The 12,344-nt window shown below is 47.4% G+C and overlaps 1 protein-coding gene across 4 annotated transcripts in view; it reads right to left on the bottom strand.

Moving 5' to 3' along the window:
* The window catches only part of LOC110505332 (kinesin-like protein KIF26B), a 167,776-nt gene that overhangs the window by 115,776 nt on the left and 39,656 nt on the right, over positions 1 to 12,344 (bottom strand). For all 4 annotated transcript variants that reach the window (XM_021584510.2, XM_021584512.2, XM_036962479.1 and 1 more), the window contains exon 3: positions 1,689 to 2,393. In XM_021584510.2, the coding sequence (XP_021440185.2) occupies positions 1,689 to 2,393 (705 nt within the window). The remainder of the gene's footprint in view (positions 1 to 1,688; positions 2,394 to 12,344) is intronic.

Raw genomic sequence — 12,344 nt, 5'->3', positions numbered from 1 at the left:
CACACACACACACACATGCACACACGCGCACATACACACGTGCACACACACACACACACACACACACACACACACACACACACACAGGCACACTTTGTCTGACCCCCATGGCTAATACACATCATCAGGGCCAATTATAGAATCTAATCCACCGTACATGACTCAACACTCGGCACAGACTGCGACTGGATTTCAGAGGACAAGTGAGGACAGTGGACAGACATAACCTCAGTTCAACCTCACAGTTCCTCCTCTCTCTTTGGTCAACAAAAGGAGGGAGACATTTTGAAAAACAAGGTCAATTCCTGTTGAAATGGGCCTCCAAAGCCTGACACAGAACATCAAAATTCCACATTTTCCACAGTTTCCAGATACAAACGTTTTGGATGCTATTCCGGCGTTATTTTATTTGTATCCCTTTTTTCCATTTCTTATCTGTCTCGTTCCATGAACAGAGTACATTTTTGGTCAAAGGAAACTATATGAATTTCACCAAATTTCTACATTATGTCCTAAAGAGCACAGGTTCAACTTCAACTTGACTATGGTAAGGGCCAATAACGTGCCATTAAAGTAATACGGTGGACCGTAGCAGGGTTGAGGCTTTCATCTAAAAATCAGCAATACATGCTGTTGTGACAGGGGGAATGGTAACCTTTTCCCCAGGCTCGAAATGCTGCCGCGTAGAGCCTGGTAACACTGTGCTACAAAGTGGGAGAGGAAGTGAGACTGCTCCAACTTTATTAGATGGGACTTTGAAAAATGGCGAAAATTGCCATTCAAAATGCCATGTTTTATTACACTGACCATATTCTTTTTGGAAAGCCCAATTGATTCTGAGTTTGGGCATTTAACGTTTATGTGTGAAAACAATTTCTGAGACGTGTATTTCAGACATTTCCGAAACCCACTTCCTTGTTTAGTACACTTGCGCTGTTCGCACTCTGAAGTCCACAATGTAGGGAGGAGGTTCTAAGGGTTGTGCTAGACGGTGATGGACTGAGAGATTAGCCAATTAAAACCAGCGGTTGTTTCAACTGCTCTTGCCATAGACTTCCAGTGAAGTCCCGTGCTGAATCTCTGTAAAACCAGACGGTTTGACATACAGTAGAGAGAGCCTGCTGGTGGATGGGATGAATGGAAGCCTGTTGTGTGCAACAGGGAGGGGCAATTGAATGATTGAATGCCAGCTTCTCAGTTGTTTTTCAATTGTTTAAAAAAATTCTAGTCTATCTATCTATGGGTAACAGGGTTGAAAATATTATGCTCGAACGCACTCAATTTTTCACCACAAAACACCAGAAAATGGACAAAATGAATAGAACCCTCTCACCTGCTTTTACACTATGATTTGACTGTTCATAGTTTATTTTGAAATAATAATTTTAAGAGGAATCGTTTCACCATATTAAAACAAGAGTTCAGTTCGCGTAACAGGGTTGACCTTGAAATGAGGGACAGACGTAAATGAATCACTAATCACATGAAATAAATAATCATCTTCAGATGTATAAAATGTTCCACGTGGTCTATATTAAAGGGCACTTCATGGAACATAACAAGATTTTTTTTTAAATGCAAAATGCACTCTATTCGTGGAACGCCCCCATCTTCTTGCATTTCCCGAAAGTCTATCATCCCACACGCACGTTCGCACCCAATCCCAAGCATGCACAGACATAGCATACCTGGTAGGGGTAGAGTGTGACTCCTCCTCCGTTGGTGCGAGACATGTACTGGTGAGCCTGCAGTGCTGCTGTACTCAGCACTGCTCCACTCCCAGCATTGTTCCCGTTACTACCGGGGCTGTTGGGCGGCTGGGCCGACGGGACACCGGTGGCCTTACTGGAGTGTGCCGGGGAGCCGTTCCTCCTCTCCATCCCGAGGCCCACTCCTAGGGAACTGGGCTTGGAACCTTGGCGGGGTTGCCCTCCCTGGTGCACCGGGGATGGAGCCGGCGATGAGGACGCCGGGGCCGGCGCAGAAGAGGCTGCATGGGTGGATGTTTGAACCACAGAAGTTGCACCTGGGCTGGGGTTGGAAGCAGCTTGGCTGGGGCTGGAGAAGGACGCAGTAGAGGATGTTGGAGGCATGGTAGGGTGGTGTGGGTTTGGACGGGGATGGGGGTAGGCTGCTGCGGCTGAAGGGAGGTAGGCCCAGTCCCATGGGGCTGTGGGGCCCTGTGGAGGGCCACTGTGGCTGGGCAGGGTGGGGGGCGAGCTGGGGGACAGGTCCCATTGGTCCATGGTCAGCACCATGTGGACTGCTTCCTGTTTCAGCTGGGTCAGGTGGGTGGAACACACATCACAGCGACTGTCACGCTCATTCCAGGCCCGCCCCGAGCTGTTGGGCACCTGAAGCTTGTCGTGGAGGAGCAGGGAGAAGGACGGATCCTGCAGAGAGAGAAAGAAAGAGCTGGTTAGTTAAATGATTTCAGTCATTTCAGTAATTCATATGGATTCCTATCACTACATCTAGACACTGCACAGGACTGTAGAGCTGAAAGACGCTGTGGTTGATTCTGATGCTAGTGTAAGTAAAGCAAACAATGCAGAAGCTTATATGCACATACACAGACACACACACACACATATTTGAGCACTTTGAAGCTCTCTGTTCAGAGGAATAAAACAGCCAACTGAACAAACAGAAACGTCTTTCTCCTGCCTGACTTTGTTTGCTTGTTTGGTTACGCAGAAGAAGAAAGACAAAGGCAAAACTCATTAACCAAGTTGATCAGAGAAAGATAGAAACTAGAGACAGAGAGAAAGAAATGGAGAGAATGGGAAAAAGGAGAGATAGAGGGGGGAGAGACAGATAGAAAGAGAGGGAGGGAAGGAGGGAGGTTTTCAGTGGCTGGCAGGCCTCAACAGTAGACTCCTAACCAAACGTACAGCCTGCAGACACACACAGACCTGACCACAGCAATAAATTAACAAAATGAACAAACAAAAACACACACATCATACATGCACGCACGCACGCACCCACACACACATACACCCACCCATTCTATTCTATTCCCTCAGCAATTAATGATATGCCTGATATAAATGAGCTGAGAACACTCCCTCTCTCTCCCTCCCTCTCTCTTCCTCTCTACTTCTCTTTCTCTCACTCTCTCTCTCTCTGCCTGACTCTCCCTCTCTCCATCTCTCTTTCTCCCCCCGCTCTCCCTTTCTCTCCCCCTCTCTCTCTCTCAGTCCTTATCCCTCCCCCTCTCTCTCCTCCTCTCTCTCCCCGTCTCTCTTTCTCTCCACCTCTCTCTCTCCCTATTCATAACATCAAACAGAATGATGACTGAGGGTGAAAAGGCATTCGTCCTCACTCGGACACTCTCCAACATATATAAAGCCTGCAGCCTGAGGCCAGCGAAATTCTCTAGCACACCGTCCACTATGACTCCAATATGTCTATCATTAGGGAATGTGTGTGTGTGTGTGTGTGTGTGTGTGTGTGTGCAACGGCGGGATTTGTGGGTTCGATTCCTATTGGAGCCACACATGCATGACTAAGTCGCTTTGGACAAAAACACACACACACACACACACACACACACACACACACACACACACACACACACAGGGCTCTCTGTCTGATCTTTTTATTTATAGACCAAATCAACACCACTAAACAGGGCCACACTAACACACACTCACACAGTTTCCTCCTTAACACAGCTCAATGTAATGGGAGCTGGAATGAGCTGTGACCAATTACCCTCTGTGACACACACATAAACAACCCAGCTCCTCTGGTCCTGCTCAGCTAAGGGTTGCCAGGGAGGGACGGAGAGTAGAACACACCTCCTTCCATAGAGCTCCCTCAGCTCTAAACCCTCCTTAAAACCCATCTGATGTGACCCAATAATGACGTCCTTCTTTACACTATTATTCCAGGATTGTTACAGCTGTTATCTCTACTACTTTTACATGTATACTACAACTAGTAATTACTACTACTACTATTATATAGGCACTATACTACTACTGTACTACTGTAATAGTCTGAAACATCTCAGACCCACTGTAGGATGTATGGAAGCTGTAGTACGTTCCTCATTAAACAATAATCCAATGAAGACACACACACACACACACACACACACACACACACGTCTCAGCCAGAGAGACTACCCTACCCTCTGACATTATAAACATTTCCTATATACCAAAACTAGCTCTTACGGACCATACATCTACTTAACAGGACAGCTTTTGAGTCAATGGGCAGTGTTTATGAAATGCTGTCTCAATAAATGAATGTGATTTATTGTCAACCAGAATGTCAGTCAGGTCATCACTAGTCACCACAGCCACACAAGTCAGAAGGCTGTTCGACCAATTAGTTCAGGGAGTTTGATGACCGGCTTGCAGGGTTAGATGAGACACGCAATTCTTTTATCTATTAATCCATCAATGATTTGGTTATTTGTTAGATACAGTAAAACCAACAGTAAAAATGCAAAGTGTTAACTGGATGTTTCATTCAAACGTATCATGATGTCTGCCTTTGACTCATAGCTATAACAGAGTTATTCCCATATCTGCATTGTTTTTTCAATCACATGTAGACAAACAAATTGACTTCTTGATTTTTTTTATTTATTACAATCCACAAGTAATACATACAGTTTCACAGAAATGTTCACAAATTGGCATTTTTTGGCTGATTTAACATGAAAACGTCAACCCTGTTACTTTATTTTGGCACCGAGGCACTTATTATAATCAGTTATTTATGTAACTTAATATAGCCTTGCAGTCCGCCTACAAAGGCATAGTCTTCAAGCTATGGCAAAACATTTCATCATAATAATAATACTTGATTGGACTTAAAATGCACTTTTCTAGACACCCAAAGCTCTTTACAGTGTAAGGGGAAACTCACCACCCTCACCCCACTCTATACAGGGGAAACTCACCACCCTCACCCCACTCTATACAGGGGAAACTCACCACTCTAACCCCACTCTATACAGGGGAAACTCACCACCCTCACCCCACTCTATACAGGGGAAACTCACCACTCTAACCCCACTCTATACAGGGGAAACTCACCACCCTCACCCCACTCTATACAGGGGAAACTCACCACCCTCACCCCACTCTATACAGGGGAAACTCACCACCCTCACCCCACTCTATACAGGGGAAACTCACCACCCTCACCCCACTCTATACAGGGGAAACTCACCACTCTAACCCCACTCTATACAGGGGAAACTCACCACCCTCACCCCACTCTATACAGGGGAAACTCACCACCCTCACCAAACTCTATACAGGGGAAACTCACCACCCTCACCCCACTCTATACAGGGGAAACTCACCACCCTCACCCCACTCTATACAGGGGAAACTCACCACCCTCACCCCACTCTATACAGGGGAAACTCACCACCCTAACCCCACTCTATACAGGGGAAACTCACCACCCTCAACCCACTCTATACAGGGGAAACTCGCCACCCTCACCCCACTCTATACAGGGGAAACTCACCACCCTAACCCCACTCTATACAGGGGAAACTCACCACCCTCACCCCACTCTATACAGGGGAAACTCACCACACTCACCCCACTCTATACAGGGGAAACTCACCACCCTAACTCCACTCTATACAGGGGAAACTCACCACCCTCCCCCACTCTATACAGGGGAAACTCACCACCCTCAACCCACTCTATACAGGGGAAACTCACCACCCTAACCCCACTCTATACAGGGGAAACTCACCACCCTCCCCCCACTCTATACAGGGGAAACTCACCACCCTCAACCCACTCTATACAGGGGAAACTCACCACCCTCAACCCACTCTATACAGGGGAAACTCACCACCCTCAACCCACTCTATACAGGGGAAACTCACCACCCTCACCCCACTCTATACAGGGGAAACTCACCACCCTAACCTCACTCTATACAGGGGAAACTCACCACCCTAACCCCACTCTATACAGGGAAACTCACCACCCTCCCCCCACTCTATACAGGGGAAACTCACCACCCTCAACCCACTCTATACAGGGGAAACTCACCACCCTCAACCCACTCTATACAGGGGAAACTCACCACCCTCAACCCACTCTATACAGGGGAAACTCACCACCCTCAACCCACTCTATACAGGGGAAACTCACCACCCTCACCCCACTCTATACAGGGGAAACTCACCACCCTCAGCCCACTCTATACAGGGGAAACTCACCACCCTCAACCCACTCTATACAGGGGAAACTCACCACACTCAACCCACTCTATACAGGGGAAACTCACCACCCTCAACCCACTCTATACAGGGGAAACTCACCACCCTAACCCCACTCTATACAGGGGAAACTCACCACCCTCAACCCACTCTATACAGGGGAAACTCACCACCCTCAACCCACTCTATACAGGGGAAACTCACCACCTTCAACCCACTCTATACAGGGGAAACTCACCACCCTCAACCCACTCTATACAGGGGAAACTCACCACCCTCACCCCACTATACAGGGGAAACTCACCACCCTCACCCCACTCTATACAGGGGAAACTCACCACCCTCAACCCACTCTATACAGGGGAAACTCACCACCCTCACCCCACTCTATACAGGGGAAACTCACCACCCTCAACCCACTCTATACAGGGGTAACTCACCACCCTCAACCCACTCTATACAGGGGAAACTCACCACCCTCAACCCACTCTATACAGGGGAAACTCGCCACCCTCACCCCACTCTATACAGGGGAAACTCACCACCCTAACCCCACTCTATACAGGGGAAACTCACCACCCTCACCCCACTCTATACAGGGGAAACTCACCACCCTCAACCCACTCTATACAGGGGAGCCTCACCACCCTCAACCCACTCTATACAGGGGAAACTCACCACCCCACTCTATACAGGGGAAACTCACCACCCTAACCTCACTCTATACAGGGGAAACTCACCACCCTAACCCCACTCTATACAGGGGAAACTCACCACCCTCCCCCCACTCTATACAGGGGAAACTCACCACCCTCAACCCACTCTATACAGGGGAAACTCACCACCCTCAACCCACTCTATACAGGGGAAACTCACCACCCTCAACCCACTCTATACAGGGGAAACTCACCACCCTCAACCCACTCTATACAGGGGAAACTCACCACCCTCACCCCACTCTATACAGGGGAAACTCACCACCCTCAGCCCACTCTATACAGGGGAAACTCACCACCCTCAACCCACTCTATACAGGGGAAACTCACCACACTCAACCCACTCTATACAGGGGAAACTCACCACCCTCAACCCACTCTATACAGGGGAAACTCACCACCCTAACCCCACTCTATACAGGGGAAACTCACCACCCTCAACCCACTCTATACAGGGGAAACTCACCACCCTCAACCCACTCTATACAGGGGAAACTCACCACCCTCAACCCACTCTATACAGGGGAAACTCACCACCCTCAACCCACTCTATACAGGGGAAACTCACCACCCTCACCCCACTATACAGGGGAAACTCACCACCCTCACCCCACTCTATACAGGGGAAACTCACCACCCTCAACCCACTCTATACAGGGGAAACTCACCACCCTCACCCCACTCTATACAGGGGAAACTCACCACCCTCAACCCACTCTATACAGGGGTAACTCACCACCCTCAACCCACTCTATACAGGGGAAACTCACCACCCTCAACCCACTCTATACAGGGGAAACTCACCACCCTCAACCCACTCTATACAGGGGAAACTCACCACCCTCAACCCACTCTATACAGGGGAAACTCACCACCCTCAACCCACTCTATACAGGGGAAACTCACCACCCTCAACCCACTCTATACAAGGGAAACTCACCACCCTCAACCCACTCTATACAGGGGAAACTCATTACCCTAACCCCACTCTATACAGGGGAAACTCACCACCCTCAACCCACTCTATACAGGGGAAACTCACCACCCTCAACCCACTCTATACAGGGGAAACTCACCACCCTCAACCCACTCCATACAGGGGAAACTCACCACCCTCAACCCACTCTATACAGGGGAAACTCGCCACCCTCAACCCACTCCATACAGGGGAAACTCACCACCCTCAACCCACTCTATACAGGGGAAACTCACAACCCTCAACCCACTCTATACAGGGGAAACTCGCCACCCTCAACCCACTCCATACAGGGGAAACTCACCACACTCAACCTTCTCTATACAGGGGAAGCTCACCACCCTAACCCCACTCTATACAGGGGAAACTCACCACCCTCAACCCACTCCATGCAGGGGAAACTCACCACCCTCAACCCACTCTATACAGGGGAAACTCACCACCCTCAACCCACTCTATACAGGGGAAACTCACCACCCTAACTCCACTCCATACAGGGGAAACTCACCACCCTAACCCCACTCTATACACGGGAAACTCACCACCCTCAACCCACTCCATACAGGGGAAACTCACCACCCTCAACCCACTCTATACATAGGAAACGCGCCACCCTCACCCCACTCTATACAGGGGAAACTCACCACCCTCAACCCACTCTATACAGGGGAAACTCACCACCCTCAACCCACTCTATACAGGGGAAACTCACCACCCTAACCCCACTCCATACAGGGGAAACTCACCACCCTAACCCCACTCTATACAGGGGAAACTCACCACCCTTAACCCACTCCATACAGGGGAAACTCACCACCCTCAACCCACTCTATACATAGGAAACGCGCCAGCCTCAGCCCACTCTATACAGGGGAAACTCACCACCCTCACCCCACTCTATACAGGGGAAACTCACCACCCTCAGCCCACTCTATACAGGGGAAACTCACCACCCTCACCCCACTCTATACAGGGGAAACTCACCACCCTCAACCCACTCTATACAGGGGAAACTCGCCACCCTCCTCCCACTCTATACAGGGGAAACTCACCACCCTCAACCCACTCTATACAGGGGAAACTCACCACCCTCAACCCACTCTATACAGGGGAAACTCACCACCCTCACCCCACTCTATACAGGGGAAACTCACCACCCTCAACCCACTCCATACAGGGGAAACTCACCACCCTCAACCCACTCCATACAGGGGAAACTCACCACCCTAACCCCACTCTATACATAGGAAACGCGCCAGCCTCACCATTCACTTACATACTCTTTATTTGTGTTTATTGTATTGTCCCATCCACCTCCTCTTTGTTTTACATTTGACATTTTTTCAGATTCTGTATTTTATTACCATTGTATTATTCATGCAGTTTCCTACACAGTATCACATGATATAAATACTGTTTGATATACACATGCAGTGAAAACAGAACAAATATAAGCAACACCAGTTGGGACACAAGTTTAAATTCTTAAAAGTTATTAAGGAACATTCCATTGTTAGTTAGTACTTCAACACTATTGCAATTAAACGAATGTCATGAAAGTGTATGGTATAAGTGACAGTGATTAGTTCTTTAAATTCTTGTTAATTTCAGCAGCATATTTCTCTGTGGCTTTTGTTTGTCAGTCTTTTTGCCCACAACTTGAAAGGGAACAACATTGAATGGGAGACTTTTCCTCTCCACACTGACTTGTTTTTCTGCCAAAGCCTGAGCATCTGTTGAAGGTCAACAATATGATATATCACTATTAGAATGAAAGGCTTGTAGGGACACTAACAATGTTTCTCTACCAAATAGAATAACTCTCCTGTGCTTGGAATGGAATCCCTTATCCTAGATAGCTAGATCATTTTAGATAAGAGTAGCAAAAGTTAGCTACTAGTTATCTAAAAAATGAAAAACAACTTATCATTTTGTCCAAACCTTTTCTCCTTTCTCAATGTTATGCATTTTTGTGACATTGCCAGTTCTTGTTACCGAACGTATCTAGATATTTGGTCCTCAAACTTGAACTCGAGATACACTATTTTGAAAATGAGGCGCTTCCCGCAAACCAGAATATGCTCATCACATTCCCTCATCTGATTGGTCGAGTGGGTGGGCCTTCTGACTTTGCAGCTGTGGTAACTAGTGATGACCCCATCAATCAGGGCTCTTTTGTTCAACTTCTGTTCACAACATCACTAAAACCAACCATGATAACTGACAGAGCAGATATTGTGCTCTGGAGTGTGTGAATGTATGTTTGTGTGTGTGGAGGGGGACATGGTTCCCTCCGTTCCTTGTCCACACCGATCCACTCCCCTCCTCCCCTATTCCCTTGCTCCTTCCATCCCTCCCGCTATCCCTCACTACCTCTCTCCTCAGTATAATGAGCTGTAGTCTAGCTGGGTTTTCATCCTGCAATTGGAAGCATTCAGACGCTACAAATCTCTTACCTCCCCAGCTCCACTCTAGGTATCAAAGCAAACAAACTCGCGCACACACACACCCACACCCCCACCCACACACACACACCCACACACACACACACACACACACAGCTCTCAATATATATATCAAAGTAAATAAACAACATTAATCCCCTCTGCGTCTCCCTTGTACTCTCCCCCATCTTTCAATCCCACCTTTATTAGCATAGAAATAGTGTGTGTGTGTGTGTGTGTGTGTGTGTGTGTGTGTGTGTGTGTGTGTGTGTGTGTGTGTGTGTGTGTGTGTGTGTGTGTGTGTGTGTGTGTGTGTGTGTGTGTGTGTGTGTGTGTGTGTGTGTGTGTGTGTGTGTGTGTGTGTGTGTGCGTGTGTGTGTGTGTGTGTGTGTTATTAAAACCCTTTCACAGAAGCTTGGCTGAGTCAATTACCATACCCATACAGAGGACGTCCCAGTGCACACCAAACACACAGACACACACACATAGGTCCCATTACACCAAACCCCTGGAGCTAGGGGTGAAGGGTCAGAAGTTACAAAGGAGCTACTGACAAGTCTCCAGAACTTTCTATACCGCATATTCTCCGGTGGGGTGGAACTGAAACGTATGATTCACAAACGTGTACAGGTACAAAGATCTGATGTTTCTGCATACTGAATGCGACAAAACTATTTTTAAGTCTAATGACATCATAATGCAGACAGTAAACCAAACAGAACAGGGCCCCAGGAGCATGCTAAATGGGCCACCAACTGGAATGCGTGGTATTGCAGCGTTCGTTCACGTTACATTTCACATTCCTGCAGGCACATTGCCTGGTGGCGTTTATTAATGTTTACATACTGTACCGTTTATTTTTTTTTAAATGTCACCAGAAGTATTTGTGTTGAGGATACAGTATTCCAGGCTATTCCGACTATGCCATATCCTGCGTCTTGTATGAAGCATGTTCAGACATTAAGTTTAACTGGCAATGGATAAATTGGTTAATATCTTCTCAATGGACTGACTGTTACGCTGTTTAAACAGAATGTATACCAGAAGGCTCCCGAACCTCTCTCAATCACACCTCTGTTACCATCTGTGCTGCTGAGACTGACCTGTGTGTTTGTGAGGGTGTGTGTGTGTATGTGCAACAAGATCTCACGAAAGTATGACATTTACTTCAGAATCTGACACGTGTACAGTGAGGGGAAAAAGTATTTGATCCCCTGCTGATTTTGTACGTTTGCCCACTGACAAAGAAATGATCCATCTATAATTTTAATGGTAGGTTTATTTGAACAGTGAGAGACAAAATAACAACAACAAAAATCCAGAAAAACGCATGTCAAAATGTTTATAAATTGATTTGCATTTTAATGAGGGAAATAAGTATTTGACCCCCTCTCAATCAGAAAGATTTCTGGCTCCCAGGTGCCTTTTATACAGGTAACGAGCTGAGATTAGGAGCACACTCTTAAAGGGAGTGCTCCTAATCTCAGTTTGTTACCTGTATAAAAGAAACCTGTCCACAGAAGCAATCAATCAATCAGATTCCAAACTCTCCACCATGGCCAAGACCAAAGAGCTCTCCAAGGATGTCAGGGACAAGATTGTAGACCTACACAAGGCTGGAATGGGCTACAAGACCATCGCCAAGCAGCTTGGTGAGAAGGTGACAACAGTTGGTGCGATTATTCACAAATGGAAGAAACACAAAAGAACTGTCAATCTCCCTCAGCCTGGGGCTCCATCCAAGATCTCACCTCGTGGAGTTGCAATGATCATGAGAAAGGTGAGGAATCAGCCCAGAACTACACGGGAGGATCTTGTCAATGATCCCAAGGCAGCTGAGACCATCGTCACCAAGAAAACAATTGGTAACACATTACGCCGTGAAGGACTGAAATCCTGCAGCGCCTGCAAGGTCCCCCTGCTCAAGAAAGCACATACATGCCCGTCTGAAGTTTGCCAATGAACATCTGAATGATTCAGAGGACAACTGGGTG

Source organism: Oncorhynchus mykiss, chromosome 25, assembly GCF_013265735.2.
Source record: "Oncorhynchus mykiss isolate Arlee chromosome 25, USDA_OmykA_1.1, whole genome shotgun sequence".
Classification (NCBI taxonomy): Eukaryota; Metazoa; Chordata; class Actinopteri; order Salmoniformes; family Salmonidae; genus Oncorhynchus; species Oncorhynchus mykiss.
Note: the sequence above shows the minus strand (reverse complement) of the source record. Positions and strands in the feature narration are given on the sequence as shown.